The 27323-nt window shown below is 36.5% G+C and overlaps 1 protein-coding gene across 2 annotated transcripts in view; it reads right to left on the bottom strand.

Moving 5' to 3' along the window:
* The window catches only part of LOC131072764 (uncharacterized), a 178043-nt gene that overhangs the window by 142453 nt on the left and 8267 nt on the right, over window positions 1-27323 (bottom strand). For both annotated transcript variants that reach the window (XM_058009026.1, XM_058009033.2), the window contains exons 2-4: window positions 24262-24335; window positions 23910-23990; window positions 13026-13118 (exon numbers count right to left, since the gene is read on the bottom strand). In XM_058009026.1, the coding sequence (XP_057865009.1) occupies window positions 13026-13118; window positions 23910-23990; window positions 24262-24335 (248 nt within the window). The remainder of the gene's footprint in view (window positions 1-13025; window positions 13119-23909; window positions 23991-24261; window positions 24336-27323) is intronic.

Genomic DNA, 27323 nt, shown 5'->3' with positions numbered 1-27323 from the left:
CCTATGTAATGTTGTTTATAAAATCATTACCAAACTCATTGCAGAACACCTTAAGGGATACCTCAAAGTTTTGATCTCTGAAGAACAGGGGGGATTTGTTGCTGGAAGGCAAATTATGAATGGGATCATGATAGCAGCGGAGGATATTCACTCCTTGGCTTCGTCTAGGGAGAAAGCTATGTTTATTAAGCTTGATATGGCAAAGACATATGACAGTGTGAAATGGTTCTTCTTGCAGAAGGTATTGATAGCTTTTGATTTCTCCTGTGAATGGGTTTATTGGGTTATGAGTTGCGTCACCACTACTTTTTCTGCTCTCATAAATGGAAAATCCTCTGAGTTATTCAGGGCTTCTTGCGACCGACGGTAGGGAGATCCTCTGTCTCCATATCTGTTTATCATTCTTGTTGAGGGGTTGGGAAGGTTCATTAAGTCTCAAATTCAGCATGGTTTGATTCATGGTTGGCAATGGGGTAATGGGCTTCCTCCTTCCTCGCATCTCCAGTTTGTTGATGATACTGCTTTGATGGGTGTGGCTAAAATTAATGAAGCAGTTAATTTCAATAAATCATATGTACATACATATATATATACACACATATATATACATATACATATATGCATATACCAGAGTTCCGTGACTCGCCATTGACTCGCCAAAACTCGGCGAGTCACGGGCCGAGTGACCCTCGGCGAGTCCTAGGTGGCTTGGACCCGGACTCAGCGAGTCATGGCGAGTTTTGGCCGAGTCATGACAAGTCATGGATTAGATGCCTTTGTAGGAAGGACCCAAGCTCCTCTGAGCCATAGACTTGTAGTTGTTTTACTTTTGATATATGTGTGGAACTAGAACATTTGAATTTTGATGACATGGATTTCATATTCCATGAGTTTTGTAATATTTTTACATTTGACACTATTTATATATCTATGGTTATTGGTTGCTATTTCCTTCAGCTACAATTTGCATTTATACTAATGTGATCGATGTATACTTGTGTATGTGATCAAATTAACTTCTATTTGATGATGTTATTGTGTATTTAAGGTTTGTTTAATAAAGGGTGCATGAAACAAGTTTTAAATCCTTAAAAATTGCTAAATTTCTTGGGTTTTTCACTTTGCCGAGTCTTGCCAAGTCTTGCCCGATCCGAGTCCTGAGTCGAGTCACCCTTGCTGAGTCCACATCGAGTTCGAGTCCCATTTCTATGGCATATACATATATACATATACATATACATATACATATACATATACATATACATATATATACATAGATATATATATATGCATACATATATATATATATATACATATATCTATATATATTTGGACATTTATTTGGCTACCTTGGGTCAAAGGATTAATGAGGTTAAGTCTTCCATTTTCTTTTTTACACCCCTCGGCTTATTTAGAGCAGGATAGCTCATATCCTTAGATTTCAAATCGGTACTCTCCCTGTTGTGTATCTTGGGATTCCTTTGGGTTTGGGTTCTCAGCGCAGGGAGCTTTGGCTGGATATCTTGGAGAAGTTTCAGAAGAAGGTTAGCCATTGGACCCTCTGATGGCTCTCTTCTACAGGTAGGGTGATTCTTTTGAAGACAATGGTGCAGGCCCTTCCTCTTTAAAGATTTCTTGTGCAAGTTGCCCCCTCTAGTTTTGTGAAGGAATTTGATGCCTTGTCGCGCCAGTTTCTTTGGTCTAGTAATCTTCTCTCGGCTAAGTGGAGTTTGGTGAAGTGGGACTCAGTGTGTAGACCAAAGCAGGAAGGAGGTTTAGGGCTTCGTACCACTGCAATGAATAGCCTGGTCTTATCTGCTAAGCTTTACTGGCGGTGGTGCACTTGTTAGGACCAAAGATGGGCTAATATTCTCTCCTCCAAGTACTTGCAGGGAGCGCGTGGGAGTGAAATTCCTAGATACCCTCTAGTGGGGAAGGGTTCCATGATTTGGAATACTTTAAAGAGAGGAACTAAGCTCATCAAGGATGGTCTTTTTTGGATATGCAACAAGGGTGTTGATGCTTTATTTTGGTTGGATTCTTGGGACGGTCATGCCCCAATTATCTCTTAGTTCCCACATCTTCAAACTCTGCGCAATCTCTTTATAGAGGCTGGCTGGTGCAGAGTGCAGGACTTTAAGAAGGTTAATTTACAGTGTCAATTGGAGGTTTGTTGTTGGAAAGATCCCCAAGATTGGCCAGCAGATGGTTCTAAGGCTGATCGTCAAGAGGTTGTTGGGATTCTTGTCGGGAGACTTTGTAGTTCCCTCAAGGGAAATGATACTCTGGCCTAGGGTCCAAATCCAAAAGGCAAGTTTTATGTGGCTTCAGGGTATCTTGAGTTAGACAGACAGTTGCATGGTAGGGAAAGAGAGGTTTGGTGGAAGCAGGTTGGGAACAAATTCTCATGGCCTAAGTGCAATTTTTTTCTTTGGTTGGTTGCCCAAAATAAATGTTTAACTTTTGATAATTTGAAAAAACATGGATTTAATGGCCCGTCAATCTATGTCTTGTGTAAGAATAGTGCAGAGAATGCTTCTCATCTTTTCTTTTAGTGTCCCTACTTAGGAGGGATTTGGCATCTCTGGTGGGAGTTGTGGAATCATGCCTATGTTCATGCCACCTCTCTGGTGGAGTGTTGGGGTGGCCTAGGGAGACCTCCTACTCAGACTCCTTTTCTCCAAATTGTGTGGGCGATTGGTCCCACCTTTATTATCTAGAATCTTTGGCTTGAGAGGAATTGAAGAATCTTTTGGGAGATAGTTTTGGATAGAAACCTCTTGTGGCAAAGGATTTTTGATAAGCTTTGAGAAACTATTACGGTTAAGTGTTTGAATTATTGTCTATCTAATCTGATCATAAAACTTAACATAGTATCAAAGCCACGGTGAAGTAGATTGTGATCAGATTTACCTATATCCGCGAAGCCCTCCTTCATCTCTCACCTTCAAGAAGGAACATCAAAGCCTTGAAAATGGTGAATGGTCTTAAAGTCGAGGATAGGCTTGAAGGCGCAGCAAACTTCACCTCGTGGAAGTTTAGAGTGCTTATTGCACTTGAAGAAAATGATCTTCTTCAGTTTGTGGAGGAGAAAGACTTAACTGAGTCAGAAGATCAAGAGGAGAAGCTTCAATTCAAGAAGAATGCCATAAAAGTGAAAAAGATATCGATCAACACCATGAGAGATCATTTAGTGCCTCTCATCTCCAAGATGACAACTGCAAGAGACATGTTCAAGACCTTGGAAGGCCTATATGAGATTAACAACACAAGTAGGGCTCTTCCTTTGAGGCAACAACTTCATCAAGTCAAGATGGCGAAAGGAGAATCTATCATGTCATTCTTCATGAAGATTTCAGAATTAAGGGATCAACTAAGCACTATTGGAGATCTAGTGATTGATAAAGATCTTGTCACGTTGGCATGGAATGGGCTTCCTCATTCTTGGGAGCCATTTATTCAAAGTAAAGTGGGAGATCTAAATTGCCTAAGTTTGATCGTCTTCGTGCCCATTGCATTCAAGAAGAGTCAAGATTAGCTACCAGGGGAATTGTCAAAGGTTCTCAAAATGAAGACACTCATGTTCTTGCCACTCAATCTACCAAGACAGGAAGAAATTGGAAGAAGGGAAACTTCAAGAGGAATAGAGATCAAAGATCAGATTCTGCACCTGATTCAAAGAAGAAGAAGAAAGATCTCTCTCACATTCAGTGCTTTAAGTGTGACAAGTTTGGTCAATATGCAAGGGATTGTTTGACAAGACCTAAGCAATAGATGGCAAACATTAATGAAGTCTCAACTCAAAAGGAAGCTGAAGACAACTCCAATGGGTTCCTCTTTATATCTGCCTTATCAAGTAATGTTCGCACAGACAGTGACACTTGGCTAATTGATAGTGGAACTTCTCGACACATCACAAGCTATAGAGAACATCTTTCGGATTTGGTGGAAAGGGAGTCTAATCTCCATGTGATCATTGGAGATGATGCACGCTATTCAGTGAAAGGATTTCGTGCTACATCACTCAATCTAGAATCTGGAATTTCTCTTCATCTAAGTGATGTCCTATTCGTGCCAGGAATCAAGAGAAATCTTGTGTCCATTTCAGCCTTGGAGGATAAAGGTTATCAAATTGCATTTTCAGAAGGGAGAGTTCTTGCATGGCCAAAGAACTCCAGCATCAAGACTACTCGTGTATAATGTCTCCATTTTTCCAGTGATAGCTCAAGAATCTTAGATTTGCCTGTTAGTCGTCTCCGTAGGCAAATGATGGGGTTAGGAGATGTTTGGTTCACTAGGAGGAGCTATACTTAGCTAGTTCTAGAGCTTGGTGAAGAATTATTCAATAAAGTTTATAATAAAAAGCTTATAAAAGCTTATAAGAGTTTATAAGTTACTTTTTTCTATTATTAGAAAATTTTAATAAAAGTAACTTTATAATATTATAACTTTATTTACCCCTTGGCTCAAAATTCCCTAGGCAAGTGTTATAACTTAAAAAGTGGTCAATTAATCATGAGAGAGCAACCCTCAAGGTGGGCGAACTTTTATGAGAAAAGATTCCAAGGAATCTTCTTTTGATGCCTTTAGGGGTTCGATTTGCTTAAGGAGGCATAGTATGTACATTTTGGGGCATTCTTTGGTGATTATTTTATTTCAATTTGCTCTGCAACAGTCTGCCATTTCAGGTAGGTTGGACGATACCCCAACCAATAATCTTACTTCAGCACTCAAAGAAGACAAGTTACAGGCCAATTGAGGGTCGATTTATGCAGATTTGTGAATCAGAATTGCAAGATAGACAGGGAAGATCAGATCTGAGCACTTGGAGTGGTTTTAACAGCAAGAAATAACACATTTATGTCAGTCGAACTGATTCCAGGCCTAGCCGTACCATTCCTTCTTGCCTGGGGTTTTACGGAAAATAAATTGGAGGGTTTTACACCTGGTTTTTTGTGCAAATTTCATTGTCAAAATTAGGAAATAAGAATAAAATCATTCTTTCAGAGTTTTGAGGTCATTGGAGAGAGAGATATGAGCAAATCAGTGGGGAAAATTGACCAAATTTGGTAAAGTCTCCTGGGGACCTGAAGGAAATAGCATTAGATTGGTCTATTTGTGCTAGATTTGTTTTTGGTAATTATTAGTTAGAGGAATAAAACTCTTTGGAGCAGTAAGAACACATTGGTAGCTCCTGTAGCAACATCTGGACTCATTTCAGCTAATAAAGTAGCCCTTTAGGCAAGCATTGGACTAGTGGTAGGCCAATTTTGGGCTTTGGATATTATTTATAGTGATTTCTATTGATTTGTTGGTTGCTGATAAAAAAATTAGATGCTGGTTATTTATTTCAGTCAATTACTATATTTGTTTGCATTAGTTTTCTTGCATCATAGCAAAAATCTCAAGTAAAAACCATATTAAACATCAAAAATTGCAAAACATCTCTTCAAAACTTAAAACTTCAATCGCTGGCCAAAGAAAACAGACTCAGAAAACATATCAGGTTGTGGGATTATTTGGTTGGCATCTTTCATCGTGTGATTGGGAATCGACAAGAGAGTTTGTATAAGCTTTCCACTCATCCATGACAAGAGAGTTCCAGCAAGCTATGGCATAGAAGACTTGGGCATCTACATTTCAGGGCTCTTCCATCCTTGGAAAAGATGGTTAAAGGTATTCCTAAACTTAGTCATGTACATGATGGTACTTGTAAAGGTTCTGCTATGGGTAAAATTGTTAAGAGTCCAATTCATAGTAGTGAAAGTAGGTCAAAAGAAATCTTAGATCTTGTACATTTTGATTTATGTGGTCCAATGTAGTGTAACTTTCATAGATGACTACTCTAGGAAGACTTGGATTTATTTCTTAAACTCTAAAGAGTTTGATGAAGTCCTAGGTAGATTTAAAGAGTTTAAGGCTCAAGTAGAAAACTTATCTGGGAAAAGAATTAAAATTTTAAGGTCTGATAATGGAGGTGAGTACACCTCTAGTAGCTTTTGTGATTTTTGTATTGAGGCAGGGATCAAGAGGGAGTTTTGTGTCCCCTACAACCCTTAGCAAAATGGGGTTGCAAAAAAGAAGAATAGATCCATTGTTGAAGCTGCAAAAGCCATGATCCATGATCAAGATCTTCAAACCTTTCTTTGGGCAGAAGCTTCTAGAACAACAATGTATGTTCATAACAGATGCCCTCACCAAATATTGCAGAATATGACTCTAGAAGAAGCCTTTTCAGGGATTAAGCCTGATGTCAGTCACTTGAGGATCTTTGGTTGTCCAATGTATGTTCATATACCCAAAGACAAAAGAACCAGGTTGGAACATTCTGGCAAGAGGAATATTTGTAGGTTATAGTGAAACCTCTAAAGCCTACCGAATTTACATTCCCAGTCAGAAGCAAATAGAAGTGAATAGAGATGTTACATTTGAAGAAGATGTTGCATTCAGAAAATCTAAAGGTTCATGCATGGAGACAGTTGATGAAGATCATGAGACTCCTCAAGATATGGACATTGATCACACTCCTGAGATTCAGAGGGAGTCCACTGAATCTGTAGCAGATGATGATCCAATTGAACCTTTGGATCCTACTGATGGGCCTAGAGATATTGTTGTGAATCGAAAGAGACCTCTTTGGGCAAGGAACACTATGCAGGAGGCAGAAAAGTTTGCGGCTCCTAGAGGCACATTCAGAGAAAGAAAAAGATCACAGAGATTCTCTAGCTATGTTGCATCGATGTGTAATCTTATTGAGACTGAACCCTCCAGTGTTGAGGAAGCCTCAAATCGGCAAGTATGGAAAGATGCTATGGATGAAGAATATCAATAAATCCTTAAGAATGATGTTTGGGACATTGTGCCTAGACCTAAGGGAAAGTTAGTTGTATCTTCCAAGTGGCTATTAAAGATTAAGCATGCAGCTGATGGAAGTATTGAGAAATACAAGACTAGATTTGTGGCTTGTGGCTTCTCTCAGAAAGAAGGAATAGATTCGAAGAAACATTTGCTCCAGTTGCTCAATATACTTCCATCAGGATCATCTAGCCATTGTAGCAGCTAAAGGATGGAAGTTACATCAAATGGATGTAAAGACAGTCTTTCTCAATGGTGTCATTGAAGAAGTCTACATTGAGCAACCTGAAGGCTTTGTGATGTGCAAATTGAAGAAAGTATTATATGGCCTTAAGCAAGCTCCTTGTGCGTGGTATGAAAGAATTGACAAATACTTGGTGAGTTTGGGATTCTGCAAGAATGATGCTGATCCGAATATTTACTTCAAGGTATTCAATGGTGAAGTTTCGATCTTGGTTCTATATGTTGATGACTTATTTCTTATCGGGGAAGATCATCTCATTCTTAGATGCAAGGAGTTGACTTAAGAATTTGAGATGAAGGACCTAGGACTCGTGCATTTCTTTCTAGGTTTGGAAGTGTGGCAGAGGCCTAATGAGATTATCTTGAGTCAAGGAAAATACATCATTGACATCTTGAAGAGATTTGGAATGTTAGATTACAAGTCTATGTCCACACCGATGGAAACTAACTTGAAGAAATTGAGGGAATCTGCCGCTAGTTCAGATCTTGTGGATCTTACTATGTATAGGCAGTTGATTGGATCCTTGATGTATCTAGTTAACACTAGACCGAATATTTGCTATGCAGTGGGTGCACTTAGTCAGTTCATGTGTGAACCAAGGAAAATACATCTAGTTGCAGCCAAGCATATCTTCAGATACTTGCGTGGCACAGTTGGATATGGTTTGAAATACTCTTCCAATGTGGACCTGAATCTACATGGCTATCCTGATTCTGATTGGCCAGGGAGTGTTATTGATCGGAAGAGCACCTCTAATTGTTGCTTCAATTTGGGATCTACTATGATCTCCTGGTGTAGCAGGAAGCACTCTTCAAAGGCACTGAGCACCACAGAGGCAAAATACATTGCCGCATGTGTGGCAACTTGCGAAGCAGTGTGGCTTCGGTAGCTCCTTGCAAGATTGTTTGGACAATCGTTGGAGCCTATAGTTATTCATTGTGATAACCAAAGCTGTGTGAAGTTATCTGTCAATCAATGTTCCATGACAGAACAAAACATGTTGAGATCCAATATCACTACATAAGAAATATGGTACAGAGGAATGTTGTTCAGTTGAGATGCATTTGTACTAAGGAACAGACAGCTGACATTCTCACCAAGCCTCTTGCCAAAGTGAAGTTTGTGCATTTTCGAGACAAGCTTGGAGTTGTGGAGAATGAAACACTTGCTGAGAGGGAGTCTCAGCATCAATAATTTCTTGAGATGTACTATAATGCATTCTTCTCTGTGAGAGAAGTTTGAGGTGCAAGCCCTTGTTAATGCATTCTTCTCTGTGAGAGAGAAGTTTTAGGTGCAAGCCCTTGTTGATGCATTCTTCTCTGTGAGAGAGAAGTTTGAGGTGAAAGCCCTTATTCCACCCTCTGGGAGTAGCCATGGTGGATGTCATGTGAGAGACTCCATGACTTAGCACTTGTGTTTATTCACCCTCTGGAAGTAGCCATGGTGAACGTCGTGATGAGATGACAATATCACGTTGAGTGATTTTGTGATGAGCACTTGTGTTCATTTGCATTTCCATTCATGGGAGTAGCCATGATGGACACACCCTCTCGAAGTAGCCATGGTGGATATCACTATGTGACTCAGATATCAAGAAGGATTCCTCCCTAGCTAAGAGGGAGTGTTAATGTTATAGCTATGGTCGGATCCTTCAGGCCGACATAGAAAATGAAAATGTGTGAGTGGCCTATCGGCCTTACACATTTAACATGTTCGAATTCTATCTATTGTTGACTTTCATATTAAAACGGTTTGTTGACAAAACATAACTAATATATGTCCCGCCACCTTGAAAGACGTGTTAATTATAATATAACTGATCCCTAATGAAGAGACGTGTTGGTTAATAAGAAGCCGACCCTTGGGATAGTCGTGTTGATTGGATACACACTTGCGTGGGTATATATATTGTTTGTCTCCCTCTTTCCAAGATCATCGAATAAGTTATCATCAAGCAGATTAAGCATCGAACATTCAGCAGATCGTATTCTTCTATCAGCATATCGATATCCTTCAGCAGTTCGTGTTCTTCTTCGGTAGATTGACTCCATTCTTCAGCAGTGTGCTCTCATCTTCAAGGCAACTTAATTGATATAGAAGATTGATCAAGATAGATCATCATACAGCAGTCCACATTCCTACAGCAGTTCGGATTGCATACAGCAGTCTAGAGTGAATCTATATCATCATATAGCTTCAAAGTGTGAAGCAATTCTTTGTAAAGATACTTGTTATATTTGAAATAATAGAGATATAATTTGTTGCTGGGTTTTTCACCTTCAAGAGAAAGGTTTTCCTGGGGTACATTCTGTGCATATGCGTTTGAATTATTGTCTATCTAATCTGATCATAAAACTTAACAAAAATAATATTTTAATGAAGTGTTAAAAGCACTTTATAAATAATATTTAAGTGGCCTTTCAAAAATGAAATAATTGAACCCACTTACAATATAATTTTTATTTTGAAAAGGGGACTTGAAAAGGAAGGATAGGAGATGCTACACTTATGCTATAGAAACTCTTGTTCAGATTTGGTAAACCTCTTTTGTAATTTCATGGGTTGAACTAAATATGAATACTAGGTGTGAAGATTTGTATTGATGTCATTTTATTCATATAAGTTGTAACTTCGCATGCAAAGTAGCTATTTAGTCTTTGGAATCATGGGTTGCTGCAATTGTTATTCCTTTCAAAATCTTGTTTGCAATTAATAGATGGTCTCCGTTTTAGCAAGCCGGAGGTGTTGTTTTAAAGCAATTTTAAAGAATTACTTTATTATTGTTTTTCCTTAGAAGCTTCTCTTAGAGAGCTTATAAAGTAGAACTTTGAGCACATTGAATGTAATGAGAGCTTGTGTTAAGCTTATCCTACTAAAATTTTCATTCAAATTTCAGAGTTAGTGTTATAATCATCCAAATTTGGCAAGTCAACTAATAAAGAAAATTCCTGTTTAACCTTGTGTAACATTGATATTCTATGTTGCAAAATAGCTTTGTATGCTTTGGAGTTTCTGCTTGATTTTAATCTTGTTATTTGTTCAATTGCTGTCATAATTATTGTCTTTCTTATTTAGATCAACCCATATGTTGATGTGCATCCTCTAATCTCTACTTTAACCATTGGGAAGCATTAGTGTTTAAATTTGTGTTATTAAAGCTACAAACATAAAAAAAACTTGTGGCGAAAAAAAGTACTTTAATCTTGTGCTCCTACCTTCAAGATCAAAAGATAGGTCTAAACTGTTTATTTCAAATATTCTATTTACATGCAAAACCCCTAGAATGTTGTTTGTATCTTGTGCATAATTAGTAATCTAGATTTCTTGTTTTATTTTTGTGGAATAGATTAAATTAGGGTTTTTCCTCTGCTGAATCAAAAAGAGGATCTCCTTGCACATTGCTCCATTTTGTGTTGCCACAAGAGTGACAAATTAAAACACCAATTGTTTTGTTTGTTTCTATTCCTTAAGTAAAGTACACATTGCAATCTCATCTGCACACCTCACAATCAAACTTGCATTTTTTCTGACCTTGTTTTCTTCTTTTATTCACATGCTTTTGTGTTAATTTCTTTTAGACTTAATTTTTTAGCTGAATATTGCTACTGAGGTGCTCAGCTACAGCTTAAGCATGCACCTATATATGGCATTTTTGCCCTTCATTTTGGAACAACACAATCGACATTATAACATGTGTCCCTACCTCTCAAATGTGCACCTATAAATGGAAGTTTGTGAATTTTGTTAGAAAACAATCCTCCTTGATCAAGTGCATATGTATCCATGCCTTTGATTAAGTCTATGTGCAGGCTCCACAAGCCTGGTATAGAAAAATTGACTAGCATCTCCAAAATTCTCAATCTATAAAATTCTTTCTGATCTAGATCTTTATGTAAAAAGTGATGGTGATGACATTGAAATCCTTATTGTACATGTTGACTTGATATGATAGATAGTGGCCATTGCTCTTCAACTAGTGAAATACGATTTGTTTGTGACTTTTGACATGACTGATCTAGGCCTCCTATACTGTTGCCTAGGTGTTGAATTCTAACAACATGATCATCCCATATTCATGGTTCATATCAAATATGTTAGGAGTATATTGGAGAGCTTTGGGATGGTAGATTGCACTACCTCTTTGGCACCTATGGAGATCAAGCTAAAGTTGTCAACCAATGATGATTCAACTCTTGTCAATGAATCTCTACAAATAGTTGATGGGAAGCCTAATATGTCTTCCATGCATGTAATCAAATCTTTGTTTTTCCTATCTTTCTCTGTTTTTGACAAAATCAACACCCACCCATTGCACAGGAACAAAGCAAGTTTTAAGAATGGCCTTGGCATACTCTATCAAAGGATAGTAGATTTTGGATTGACAAGTCTCAGAATGCACAGATTTTGATCAGTGGATACTTGGCAATCTAGTAACAGTTATATCTTTTCTTGGGCTAAGGAGTTGTTTCATGGCAGAGTAAGGTTTAGCACACTGTGGCCATTGATGTAGAGTACAAATCAACTTGTTAGGATTTTGACTTCATAGCATGTGAGGATAAACCTCCCTTCAAATTAGGCAGGGAAGCTCCTTAAGATTTAAAATAACCTAAACCTAAGCTAAATTGCCCCTAGACTAAAACCTATAAATAAACAAGATATTATATACACACTATACAAGATTCACTTAGGGGGTTTTCCATAAATGAAATGATTGCCTGCCTATAATATTGCTCCAAATATATGCACTAGACTATAACAACCATGCCTTGCAAACAATATTTTAAGATAATTGAAAGAATGAAATTGCTAATCTAAAATACAAACAACACCTTCCAATTGGCTAAAATAGAAATCAGTTATTCAGTGCAAACAAAATTTTGAAAGTTATAACAACTACAACAACACACGATTTCAAAGAGTAAATAGCTACTTTACACAAAGTTACAACCCAGATGAAAAAGATTACATCAATACAGAGCTTGACACTTAGTATGTACATTCAGTCCAATCCATGAAATTACAAACACAAGTTCCATAATAGCTTTAGCCAAAAATATAACATTGAAAATAACAATTGACAAAAATAGTTACTGCTAAAATTAGCAATTATATGCGAGTGGCCTCCACGATTATGAAATACTTTTCTCACTAAAACCTGATGAACCTTCTGGAAAACACCAAAACCTTAACTATTTGTATCCATCCTGATGTTGAGTGTTTTATGAGTTAAAAATGGTTTGATAAGTACCACAAGCTTTGTATTGCAGTTTTTTTTTATTCAGGTGTTGTGGCTTTGTATATAATTCTTTGTATTTATTTCATAAAAACCTTTGTGTGGTACTCACATTTTTTAGTCTTGTTTTTAGCTAGGAAAGGCAAGAATTTGTTAGCTAATACAGGTTGTTCGCTTCAAGTCAATAGATTATCATAAATTCTCTTATACTCCACAGAAATGCTGATTTGCATTGTGTGCATACACGAAAACAAAAAGACAGGTGTTTACCATAAGTTTGTCTGTATTGTAAACTGAAAGCTAAAGATTGTTCCCAAAATTTATAGGGTGTTCTGTTTACAAGGGAGTTTCCACTTCCAATTTTAAGAAATTTTAATTCCCACGTGCTGTTCCATTCTGTGTTGTCCTGAAAGAGACAAAATTAAAACACTAACACATAGCTACATGTACAAGTAAACCCTACACAATATATACCAAGAATAATATACAAAACAGCAGCACGTGATTCAGCATTACTGTTCAAGTAATTAAAACTCAAATACTCCTCATCTAGCCTACATGGCTAAAATGTTTATGAGCCAAAAATTGTTTTGCACTTTGTCAATTAAGATACACCAGTCTTCTGAAATTTTCAAAAGCTATATAACTAATCAGAATAAACAGAAACAAACAAGGCAGAAATTGCAGAAGCACCTGTTGAAGATAATCATCCATGAACATGATGGCATTATCATCTTGACCAGTATTCAATTTGAAAATACGTAAAACCTCCTGTTTCCTCAAATCCTGCAAAATATGGAAATGCATTAGAGTTGAGTCTAGAGTAGTATCTACACAAACTACTAAATTGAAATGCAAGCTGCTAGTATTAATTTATGCAGCACTTGTATTTGTGGCTGAGAAAGAGTAAAAACTTCGCATTGTTCTCATCAGAAATGTTTTAAAGTATTATATGCCACATTGTCATGCTCCCGCCAATCTGAAGGGAATCAAAACTTTATAAATACAAATCGCAGAACTGAGGAGGACCCCAGGCAAGATATTTAGTAAAGGGCCAATCCTAGCAAAGGGCCAACTTAGAATAAAGATGAATAAAATCTGTTGGATAATAATAATTGGGCGATCGAACGAACAAAGACGACTCATTATTAGAAGCAAAGATAAAGGCAGCACTGAGTATTAATAAATCTTGTTGGCCAACCCTTATAATGATAGCATTTCAATATTTAATGAGGCAAACGTGATTAAGAAAACATAAATGGCTGACCTCCCTCATAAGATGAATGATGGCCAACAGACTAATAGAATTATGAGATTAAATGAAGGGACACCTCCCTTTGTGGTCACCTCTTTTGGAGAGGAATAATCGCACTATCCTGAAGTCTATAAAAAGGAAGATAAAATTGGAGTTGGAAGGGGGGGAAAACAGCAAAGGAATATCATAGGAAGTAAGGCAGATTTATAAGTTAATTCAAGGCAGTCTTATCAGAAGACCTAAGCAGAAAATAAGATATATCAGTCTGTACAAAAGACAGAACATAGAACATCAGCAGTTTCATAACAGCAAACAGATTAGATCAGAATCTGTGTTAATCAGCAGGCAGTGACACTCTTGTTTATACATATATATATTATACATAAGAATTAATATGGATTTTTAAATAGCGACAATCAATCATGGCAAGGTGAGGAAGGGAATACAAGGAGGGAGAACAGCTATAGAATTCCTCACTAGGTGCACCACCTCATACGGATAGTGGAAGATCACATGAGGCCAAGAGGGATGGTATATCCGCTCTTGGGCCTAGGGTAGAGGACCGCTTTGGGCACCCTATTGTAGTTTCTCCTCCAATCTCTACATCGATAGATTGTTGGCATGGATTTGAGGGAGTCTCAATCATAGGAGGGTGAATAAGGGTGGTTTGATGAGGGAGAACGGCTAAAGGATACCTCTCTAGGTACACCACCTCATATGGATGGCGGAAGACCACATGAGGCCAAGAGGGATGGTATATCCACTCTTGGACCTAGGGTAGAGGATCGCTTTGGGCACCCTATCATGTCTCCTTAGATGAGCTCCGATATGATTGAAACCAAACAATAAATTAGATAGGTTATATGACTAAGATAATTATGAAAATATGATCTTTTAACCCTAGTAATGGTTGATCTTGTGAATTGTATCTTCAATATTTGTCTAACATGATTGCAGGATCTCAACAAGAATCTATCTTGCTTTACATCCTTTGGTAAAAGTTATATCTCTAACTATATTATGTTCCCTGTTTTATTGAATTTGTGATTCTAGGGCAAAATATAGAGTAATCCAAAAAGGGAATATTAAACACATTTGGTTGCTAGTGTTATTCTTGACTGATAAATCCATACTGCTTACACGGTGGAAATCATCTAGTTCCACAGATATAAATCCAGCTACACATACAAAAAATTTCTGGAACCTGAACTATTTCCCAAGCCAAAGCATGTAAATGCACAATACACAATGCCTTGTTTGTTCTGATCTTCTGAAACTGCATTTCCAATTTAAAACAAAAAGGAAACATTTTTAGTGGTTACAAATTACAATATGAGATGTGCAGTGGAATGCTTCTGTCCACTATTCTGTAAAAGCAACTTCTCTAGAATAGTTCAGCAGCAGTATTTGGTCACTACCTCTCCACTTTCATCAGTTATCTAAATTTCAAATCCTAATTCACATAGTTATTTGCCATGATAACTGACAAAAGTTGAACTGCTAAATACACCTTTAGAGAAAGAATCAACATGAACATATTATGTTACAGGAAATATATTAAAAGAAACTATATTATTGATATTGGATTTAAAGGGTTGCTGTTGAAGCCTCAACAATTGGGGGGTGGAAAGGCAGAAAATGACTCTTAAATTAAAAAAATATAGGGAGAATTAAAGCAAATATAAAGGCTCCTATAAATTAAGAGAAAACAACTAGTTTAAGATTGAAGCCCCCTCTTGACTACCCAACACATAAATGGAACTGCCCCCCACCCAGGTTCTCCCCACATGATGTAATGACCATGTTACATCCCTCTTTTTCATGAGCAATTTTTTTGTGCTTTGTTGCTATGTGAAATGTGATGTTTATTATGAACCTAAATGTGAATAGTGGTTTCATGATTTCATGGAAAGAATTGTGAATAGTGGTTTCATGATTTCATGGAAAGAATGTTGTTGATTAAGTGGTTATGTGAACTAATGCTTTACTACTATGTACTTTGAAAAATAATAAGTTATGACTAACTACACTTGTGTGTCCAAGTGGATGCAAGAAACCCTATCATCCTCCAAGAAGGGAGGGAATCATCAAGGAGAGGGCGTAGACACTTGAAAAGGTTTAAGTTGCCACCAATGCCATGATCCAATTTGTGAGATAAGTTGAACTAATTAGGGTTGTCATTGTTGCCCTAGAAGTCATTAAGGGTAGAGTTGTTGTTGAGCATCTGGACCTAGTTTAGACTGGATGGTCCTAGTTGGGTCACCTTCTTCGTGTTATAACCTTTAAATATTAAATTTATATTTTGACAAAACTCAATTTAATTTGATGCAAGTTAATGGAATTGAGCTTGTCGGCATTTAAGTGCTCAACCATTTAAATTAATCATTACATATAATATGTATATGAATAGTCATATATATGATGCATGTACGTATATATGTATGTATGCATGTATGTATGGATGTATGTATGTATGCATGTATCAATGCATGTATACATGTATGTATGCATGTATGGATGGATGTATGTATGTATGCATGTATGTATGCTAAGTCACCGTGTTCAAATTTGAATTCGAGTTCGGCAACCATGAAATTCAAATGAAGTTCGGCAACGACAAAAAATTCGAAAAAAAAAATCGACATTAAATTCGCCTTATATGTTTTTTACAAAAAATATAAATAATATATACAATAAATTATAAAAACAAATATATATATATATTAAATTTTAAAACAAAACAAAAACACTAAATTAACAAGTACAAAATGCTATTTAGTATTTAATATTTTACTCTAGTTGTTATATCAATAAATAAAATAGAATAATTAAATATAATAAATAATAAAATATTAATATTTTAATAAAAATTAATTTAAATTATAAAACAATAATAAAATTCTCACCTGATAAGTTAAAATTCTCACCCCTTAATATTTTAATAATAGAACTCTCACCCACCTAATAAAAAAAATAAAACTCACCCGATAATTTATAAATGAATAATAATAGAACTCTCACCCACGAATAAAAATAAATAAAACTCACCCGATAAGTTATAAAACAATAATACTTTCATATTTATCAACATCAATAACATATACAAACTGTAGGGGAAACATGTTGTGCCTAGCAGGGGCTCACGAACATGCACAAACAAGCACGATAGACAAACTTTAGCTTCAGCTGGAACCCTAGAAAGCAAACGCATATTTCCGTCATATGAATCTGAGCCGGAACCCTAAAAAAACAAATTCATATTTGTGTCGTACAAATTTGAGCCGAACATTTACAAATTTTATAAAAAATTTATAGGTTCGACGAATTTCAAACCTCAAGCCGAAAATTCGGCGAATGCGATAACTTAGTATGTATGTATGCATGTATGTATGCATGCATGCATGTATGTATGTATGCATAGTTTTAAGACTCATGGACTCGCCACGGACTCACGAGTCCATGGGAGCCACAAGTCGAGTCCATCTGAAAGACTCACGAGTCTTTTGCAAGGACTCGCGCGAGTCTTTCAGATGGACTCGCGCAACCTAGAAAAAACGTCATGCAAGCTTTAAAAGTGAGTTTTTTTTATTTTTTTGCCCTCATTTGGCATTCTTGCTTGGTTATGACAGTTTGTTCTAGCTACCACTTACAGCTCAAGGCCTGAAAAATTGAGCTATATTAGGAGAAATACAAAGAGGAAGATGTAGTCTTCTCTTTAGTTTGTTCATTGTTGTTTTTCACATTTGGAGTTGGACATATCATTATATGTAATTTTGTAAACATTTATAAACTTATGCTGCTATTATACATTTTAGAGTTGAAACTATGAGTATGAATGATAAAATTTCAAATATTGCGTGTTTGTAGATCATATGACATGTGTAATGTTTCAATTATGGCTCTTATGTTCTCTAAATGCATTAATTTCTTTATGTTTTTTTTGTAAAACTACGGTTTTTTTTGCCGAGTCTTTCGCGAGTATTTCACGAGTCCAAGTCCGAGTCCAAATTTTTGGTTTGCTGAGTCTGTGGTGAGTCCGATTTTTAAAACTTTGGATGTATGTATGAATGTATGTATGTATGCATGTATGTACGTGTGTATGTATGTGTGTATGTATGTGTGTTGTGTATGTGTGTACGCACGTACGTACGTACGTACGTATGTATGTATGTATGTGTGTGTGTGTGTGTGTGTGTATGTATGTATGTGTATGTATGTATGTATGTGTGTGTGTGTGTGTGTGTGTGTGTGTGTGTATGTATTAGTTCAAAATTTAAGTTCTAATACGGCCGAGTCTCCATGAAAGCAACTATAACAAATCATTTTACCACCTTCGACACTATTAAGAAATGTCTCCATCTTAAGGGGAGGTTTTTCACGCTTGACTCCATGGACTTCACAAATGAAAATGTAATGAAATGCTAATGAAATGGAGTTTGGGAATAACAGTTTATTGAATTTGCATTTTGTGATAATCGTTGAAGTTCGGCCATATATGTAGAGGGAGGCGGATTCTTGAAGAGTAGTTACAGTGTCAAGCTTGGTATTTTTCTTGAAAAATATATACAAGGAAGCTGATAACAATTCGAGTAGGAAGAAGTATGTAGTTCAGGAGACAAAGAGCTCAAAGGCGAAGTCTGTAGTGCGAGAGACAAAGAGCTCAAAGACTCCACTAAGGAAGGAACAATCACTTTAGTTCAATATTCGTAAGTGAATACCAAGCACGAACTAATACTAATCTCTTATTTACTTTATTTATTACTTGTGCATTCAAGAACAGAAATAAGAATTCTCTTGAATGAATCTTTTCTTATAAAAATAGGAAGCTCTGAAGCTTAGCTTAAATAAGGAAAAACACCTCGAGTTATAGAGCAACTTTATTTCAATATGATGAAGAATTTAGACTGTTAACTAGTAGAATGAATTGAAAAATGACATTCTTACTTTTACCATGGAATACCTATGTAGATGTATCTACTTGTCTCTGAGCTTTGTAAATAATACCAAGTCTCAAGAACTTTGACATTGGCTGTGTGAGTCTAGATTGAACTCCTTAATTTTCTTGAAGAGTAATATATTTGAAGCTTCCTTCCCTGAACTTAGACCGAAGAGGGTTTGAGTTTTTCTGAAGCATTACTCTGTCTTATTATTCCTTAGCTAATTCAATACATCTTGCGCATTTGAAACTTTGAAATAAGTAAAGTATTTCAATGGAAATTATCTTCAAACAAGTTGAAAATGAATGCTTATTTACACCAGGAAGAACCTTAACTTTCATAGTGTATTCTGCATTTAGAAAGAAGTATACGTGTTAACAAGATACTTGGAAAACGAAATGAGTTAGTTATCAAATTGAATTCTACTATACAATGCAATTATGAAATCATGATTATTAAAATATGAGCTCTTTTCAAAATCATGCATGTAGAGGTCTATGGTAAAGTAGAAATGTAAAGCTACAGCGCTTCTAGTTGACTAATTCTGCTATAGGAATTTCTTTGCAAAACTTAAAGAAGGGAAAATTTAGAATGCTTCCATAATCTGAACGTCCAATGAACTGTATTTTCTTTACTGAAAAGACATGGAAAGACGGAGCCTCCGTATATTATTGTCAATGATGCACTCTCTTTTGTGCACTATACTGGGTATTCTAACCCTTATTAGTTGTAGCAATGCTGGCTTTCTGATATTAGTCTTATTACCCGAGATAAATAGCAGCTCTACAAAGTGTATTCTTTACTTTTTGAAATTAATTTTCCAGCTAGCAGACTTTATCAAAACCGGAATGTAGAGGGTTATGGGAACATAAAATTAAGTCTAAGAACGTTTTAACAAGGTTGTAGAGGAGACACATGTATGTATGCTTTTAGGTGTGAGGGGTGCACTTACACGCACATATGTAATGTGTCAGGAAGCAACTTCTTACAAGTATATTAAATATTGAACTTGATATGATACATAATGAGATGGTATTCTCAGGCAGCCCTATGCTTACTAAGGTATAGTCTCGTTCTAGGGGTTAGGAAGTAATCCTAATTAGTGGAAAGAATTGAGACCATGACAAATCAGAAGTTATAACTCATCCAGCTAATAAGATAAGCTTAACCATGTAACAAGAAATCAAGACAAGCTGAAAACTAGACTGCAGTAGTAGCATGTTGTAGTGGTCAAGTCCACCATATCAAGTCCACTAGGAAATTAAGTGTAATAGGAACAAGTTGAGTGGGGTGGTGAACGATGACAGCACATTCTACGTGCTTTGTAACTATTCAAAACCTTTGGCCAAGGTGGCGCACTGTTTTGCGCGCGCCTGTCAGTTCACTTGAATCAATTTCACTATCTCGTCAAAAAGTCATACTAGTTAGGAGGTACCTATAGAGTATGACCGACTAGAGTCATGTAGATTCTATACACCAAGCTCAGATGGCAATTAGACCTAGTTTTGTGTCTACACCCTAGTGAAGGGTAGGGCCACTTCTATAAGGAAGGTGTGTGGGGAGCTGCCACGTCTGTGGTTGGAGGAAAAGCACCTTGATGATGCTCTCCCTCAAGAAGATCAAGCCGAGACATGTATAAAGATACTAGACTGTAAAGCAAATCACTGTAGACTTTTAACTCATTCTCTATTTTTCTTTATAATGCAAAATGCTCATCAAATAAGAAATATGAATAAGTTTATTCCTTTAGCTCCAAGTTTTCTTTTCAGATGGTTTTTATATTTTATAGTAGTTCATGCAATAGAAAGTTAGATGTTGCTAAAAAAAAAAATTGTACATGCAATAGAAAGTTAGATGTTGCTAAAAAAAAAAATTGTACATGCAATAGTTGCACTTTATTCAATGCAAGTTGTTTAAAAAAATTTCTTTGAATTTCTTCCAGCAAGTTAGTATGTTACAGACCAAGCCTTATAGGCCAGCCACCCCAAATGCCAGCAGAATATCAACCCAGCACACAATTAACTCAAGATGGAGAGAGTTGGATGATGGAAATGAGTTGTCACCACCTCAGCCAATTGTACACCTTGTAACTCATCACAAGTGTGTGATTGACTGCTCTTGACCTTGATCATGTAATGATGATTGATCTTCATGCCTTGCTGAAGTGTTCCTTATCTTTCTACATTGCCTTGACCTTCTCTCATGTCATGAAGTCCTCCTTCATGATTTTGATGTTAGCCCCTTGCCTTTATCTCACTTGCCCTTGACCTGAACTGCTCCATGTTGTGGTGGTTGAATCCTTGAAGTGATGCCTTGATGTAAAGAAATGCTGCCCCAAGCCTTGACTTGTAAACTTTGATCTTGGACTTGTTGATTTCACCAAATAACTTGTTCGTAGGGTTGACTTGGTATTTCGTTGCTTCTCCAAAATTATTCCAAGTACGAAATCACTCTCATCAAGCACTTCACCTTAGTTAATTGTTCATCACTTCTTGATTGATCCTTGCATCTATGTTCTAGCCTAAGGGTGTCCACTTGTTTGCTTGACTGATAAGACTCACCTTGACCTGACCTAGAGGTTGCATTGTGAAGCATCACTCAATGACTACCTTGACTCTCGCCTATCACTTGACTCTTACCAATCACTTGAGCACTTAGAGCTGAGAAGACTCCAAACTAGTCTTGAAGAGGACCTGACTGCTGCTAGACTTCCTGACTTGATAACATCCTGATGACAAGGCATTGCATCCCCTCACAAGCAAGAAGTTAAAGACTCGAATTATTGCCAAGCTAGACGACTAAGCAAAAGAACTAACCTAACTAACCTACAAGCAAAAAGTGAGGGTCCCCATCTGCAATGGGGCGATGTGTGAAAATGTCACAATAGTCACGACCCCTCCTAATGCCTTGTTTTAGTTCCACGTTGATATGGTGATTATTTCCATTGAAGTGATGATATTAATTTAGTTGATTTGATTACTTGAATGCATATATTGATGATATGATTTAGACTATAGAGGGGCAGGCAGGAGGGAAGGAATATGTGTGTGTGTGTGTGTGCGTGCGCGTGCATGCACGTATGTGTGCATTTGTGTGTGTTTCCATGAATTTTTTTTGTGTGTGTGTGTGATTATTTATTTACATTTAAACAATGATGATAAAGATTTAGTTGATTTGACTGCTTGCATTGATATATTTTTTTGTGTGTCTGCCTTATTTAGTTGCATATTAATAAAGTGATTATTTGCATTGAAACAGAAACAATGACGATATTAAATAGTTGATTTGATTACTTGAAAGATTGACAAGAACTTGCTGAGTTTCCAAACCATGGTGTTTTGTAAAATGCTTGCTTGTCCATGAAGGACCTGTTAGAAAATGAGCACCCATATTCCAACAGTGTAAATGCTATATGTAAAACCAATGGTTGTCAATTAAGAAAATCGCTGATGTACATTACCTAAGCCAACAATTAATCAACATAATAACATTGGCTATAAAACATTTATTAATGATAATAATGTAACTGTTTATAAAGGTGAGTTAGTCCATATGGATGACTCCCTATTTGAGCAAAATTATTAATTATACCTTCAAAGAGGTGATGGCAGATTGATGAGATGTCTAGCTGAATCAATTTAATGGATAGAATGATTGGACTCTACATCTATAAAAGATGAGGGTGATGACAGCCTAACGAAAACTTGTTTAATAGAGTTATGATATCTATACAGGAAATGTATATATATGTGTTATGGGTAAGGTAAAGTTCATAGACAAAAGACTTAAATAAATTTCAGATACAAACTTGGCACATTTTTGTCATGCATTTATATACTCCAGGGGGGTAGTAGGGAAGGTAAGTGTTATTTTTTTTATGATCAGAATTAGATTAAGAAGAGCTCAAACAATATTGAATAATTGACACAGCAAAATACTCTGGGAAAACCCTCCAACATGAGGGAGAGAAATCCAGCAACAAGATCTCTTATTATATTTATCAAATTGCAAGATATCTTTACAAAATCGCTTCACTCCTTGAAGCTAGATGTATGAAACAATACGAACTGCTGTAGAAGATATATGAACTGCTGTGGATCAGATTCCATCCAAGGAGAGGAGAATCGATCTCCCCTTATACCCTAGCGAAGGTGCCTCTTCTTCAAGGTTCGGCTCCCTTCGAATCAACATGACTCTTCTCAAGGGTGGCTGACTTTCCCAAGTCGGCCCTTTAATAAAATATATTTTGCTAAACAAAAATGAATCACCCTTTATTAATTATCGGTCAACATAAATATGCAAAGCCGAAAGGCTAATTGCATATTTGATCGTAGTTGGCCAAGGAGTCTCCCACCGCTACAATCGTCAACAGTAAGGGATAATGATAGTATGATGTAATTTCATGTTGACAAAGAGTGGAAATAACTTTAAAAGGGAGTTATGAATATTCATATTTTCATATATTTACGCTAATAAATTATCAATAAATTCGAGGAGTTTGAACAAAGTGGTTATTGTAACCACTATACCACTGAATAAAAGGTGTAAGGCATATCAATAGAGAAATCTCATCAATGAATTGATAAATTTCTCCTTCAAATAAATGTGTCCCACGATGTTGCCATCAAAAGGGGGAAAGAATGTATAAAATACAAGTAGATCCTTCCACATTATTTATCAGCATCCAATATGACTAGATCATCCTTTTGGAAATACACACCAGAACTTAGCCTAGATAATAATGCCACTAATCTTCTCAGATCTTCGACTACTGTATATAGTATGTAAGCCTCAGTCATGAAGTTCATTTTACACATGAAGAAACAGTTAAGTAATCAAAAAGGAAACTTTATATATAATCCACTAGTGTTTCTTTAGGGCAGTAGTTATGGATTTTTCCTTTATAAATGGAGGGTTGACCCTAGTTCACCAATCCAAAAAAAGAAAATTGATATTGATGGGAAATTTGGATTATAAATGATTGGGCTAAAAAGCTAAAGACATACAGTTAAAAAAATGCTGGAAAACGTCTAATTGAACAGTAAGATAGTTACAACAACCTAATCCCCGAGAAGAAAAAGGAGACTACTAATTAGGGATTAGACTTTACGAAGGAATTATAACGCAAAATAAATTCTTAAAATTACAGTGCATATCTGCATTCTGTATAAATGAATAGGTCTGAATTCCAATGCATTACAACTTTTCTGAAGAGCACAAATCTAAATGGACCTATCAACTGCAGATGAAAGGCATACAAACAACACAAACTCCACGAAATAGGCCTTTGCCATAAGAAAGGTAAAAAGCATTACAACAACATCACATCAACTAACATGAAACAAAGTGTCCTGCCTGGATGATGTCAAAATAAGCAAAACAAACCTCCAACTCCCGGTCAACTTGTGTTCTATCTTTAACACTGCTGTATAATTGTGACCGGAGCACAAATGGCTTGGTTGCCACCTGGAAAGATAAACACTTTCATTAAGCAACATAACTCAAAGTTAATTACACAAAGATCATCAAAAAGTTACAACATTAAACATTTGATACTTATTTAAAATGATGTATATAGACATTAAAAGTATATTCTTGGTTCAGAACTTCAACTTTCAGTTTGCAGGGCAAATTTTGTAGTTATTATGCTTCATGGTTTTTCCCCGAACAACTTGAAGGACCCAAACAAAAAATATAGCAATATAGTCAACAAATCCATGCACAGAAGTATCCAAACCTTTTCAATCTTGGGAAACTGAGAACGCATTAAATTAAGAGCAATTAATGTATCTTGGAACGTAATGAAGTCTTCTGCAATTTGAAGTAATATAGAACATTAGTTAACTTGTGCACCAAATGCAGTTCAGATATTTTACAAATCTTGAAAGTAATCAATTCAATATGATTTTACTTAAAATAGGATGCTACTTAATGAAAGTTTGAACTTTGGAGTATCTTATATTAGACAAAAAGAATATTCATTAAAGCTTTTTTAATGAAGAGCAGTGGATGGAGTAATGTAAGGGAGTGAAGTTGTGCAAGTGAGTGAAGTTATTCGTATTGTTTGTAACTAGGAAAGGGGGTTCGGATTGCCTAAGGCAACATTCGAACCCCTAAAGGGCTGGGCCCTCCCTTTCCCAAGGTTAACGTGTAGGGCTGGACCCTTCACGCCAAAGAGGGTAGCGTGCCCCTAAACAGGGTCAGCCCTATAATGGCACGCCACACTAAAACCTATATTGGCGCCAAACATAATTATCTAATTAAGGCCGACTTGAAGGTTATATGCTCATATAAATAAAGACCATTTGCCAAGATCAATTCAATCAATCATTTATGCAATCAGCGAAATTCATCTACTCCTTGATGTGCAAAATTAAGAGGTGAACTGGGAGAACTTATTCAAGGAAGACAGAGCTATAATGGTGTTCCTAATTTCTATTAGAGAGTGCATTAAAGAGCAGACTTGGTGAATTTAGAAGTGCAGATCTAATATGATAAAAGGGGCAGATCTGATACAAGGTTGAAGATCCCAGATCTGAGTCACATGACTGGAGCTAAGTATTGTATTGTTACAATTCAAGATTGAATACATAATCTGACCTATGGGTCTTTAGTGCTGGTTTTTTTCCTCCTTGGAGGTTTTCCCAGGGTAATTGTGTTGGTCTCTTGTGTACTTGCTTTCTCTCTTTCATTTACTTGCTTATAATTTACTTAATGTTAATCTGAAATTAAATACTGAAAGTCTGATTGCTGGTCTGAGAAACAAAACTAACATGGTATCAGAGCTAAGGTTTTACTAACTTCAGATTTCAATAAATTATTTGTTGCATCTAGTTGCTGTTTGTTTTCAAATTAAAATGTTAGGTTTGAGGGCTGAAGATAGACTTGATGGAGCCCTTGACTTTGCTGCTTGGAAAGTCCGTATTCTATTGATTCTTGAAGAGAATGAACTGCTTAAATTTGTAGAAGAAGAAAGGCTGTCCCCTCATGAAGATGTTGAAGAACTAAAGTAGTTCAAGAAAGACTCTCTCAAGGCTAGGAAGATTATAATTGAATCAGTCAAGAATCATCTTGTCACCGTCATATCAAAATTTGCTTCTGCCAGGGAAATGATCAAACACTTGGAAGGGATGTATGAAGTCAACAACCTCAGCAAGGCTCTTGCTCTAAGGCAGCAGCTATTTCACATCAAAATGAAAGAAGAAGACTCAATCATGGCCTACTTCATGAAGATCAATGAACTGAAGGATAAGCTAAGTACTCTTGATTACCAAATTTCAGATAAAGATCTTGTTATGATTGCATTAAATGGTCTACCTGATGAATGGGAACCATTCATTCGTAGCATTGGTGGAAGAATTGAACAACCCAACTTTGAGCGTTTTCAATCTGATTGCATTGAAGAGGAATCTCGAATTGAGGTAAGAGGAAAACTCAAGAACTCTCACAAAGATGATAATCATGTTCTCACAGCTAAGTCTAGGAAAGGTGGGCATTGGAAAAAAGAAAAGAGAAGCAAAGATTTTAGATCCTCTTCCTACGATCCGAGGAAGAAGTCAAGAGATTCCTCCCATATTCGTTGTTTCAGATGTGATAAGTATGGTCACTATGCTAGAGATTGTCAGAATGATCCTAAGGAAAGGGAAGCAAATTTAAATGAAGTCGCTAAATAAAATGAGGACTATCTTCTTATCTTTGTTCTATCGAGCAACGTTCCTACGGACAGTGATACTTGGATAATTGACAGTGGAGCCTCCAGACACATCTCAAGTTACCATGAGCATCTTTCAGATCTGATAGAAAAAGATACCAACCTTCATGTGGTAATCGGTGATGATGCTCGATATTCGATAAAAGGTTCTGGTACTACTTCTTTAAAACTAGATTCTGGTATTTCCTTACAATTCAATGATATTGTTTGTCATGTCCCCTTTCTAGAGTGGACATCGGAGACGGAGGAGTTGGCCTATCATTGGAGTCTCGTAGGCTAGCAGAGGTTGATTGGGACTCATTCAGTGCATATAGTGATTGGATTTTGGCTTTACAGGCAGTTTGGAGCCAGTTTGGAGCAGTTCCTAGATTTTAGGGGGTATCCCTAAATTTTAGGAGGTCGTGACAGTTGCCAGTCGTGAGGTTATTCATGACCTTTTAGATGGTTTCAGTTTCAAAGAGATTGGGCTTGTTTCCTAAATTTTAGGAACATCCCTAGATTTTAGGGATGAGACTACCAGTGAATCCTTGATTTTCGACTTCAGTCACAGACAGGTGACAGGATGATTTTAGGGTTTGTAATGTCAGTTGGGCATTTTGTGGCTATTTGGATTATATTTTTAATATTTCCTAAGTTAGCGTTTAATAATTAAATAAGGCTAAGTTGTTAGCCATTTTGGAGTAATAAGGGGATTTTTGGTCTCATCTGGATGCGCATCCTATTGTGTGATAGCTCGTTGGAAAGATCTTGAAATTCTTTAAATCTTTCTCTTTGGTCTCAGGGCAATTCAGTGAGCGGATTTCTGTCTATGGGGAAAAAGGTCATTTTCTAGTAACATGACCACTTTAAAATAAGAAATTATAACATTTCCACTAGACCACGCCACTTGGAGACAATTAGGGTTCGATTTGCAATTGAGAGGGGTTATAAGGGGATAGGAGCTTCATTCTATGATTATCTTTTACACATTTTACATCTTGGATTTGAGATTTGGCTCTGGAAGAGCTTTTCAGCATCTGGGACGCCAACCCCAATGCCTTGCCTGTTTGGGACGTAGCCCCCAATACAGTGGTTTGGATTTGTTTGCA

This window comes from Cryptomeria japonica, chromosome 9 (assembly GCF_030272615.1).
Source record: "Cryptomeria japonica chromosome 9, Sugi_1.0, whole genome shotgun sequence".
In the NCBI taxonomy this organism is placed as follows: domain Eukaryota; kingdom Viridiplantae; phylum Streptophyta; class Pinopsida; order Cupressales; family Cupressaceae; genus Cryptomeria; species Cryptomeria japonica.
The sequence above is the reverse complement of the archived record's forward strand: the minus strand, read 5'-3'. Positions and strand labels throughout refer to the sequence as shown.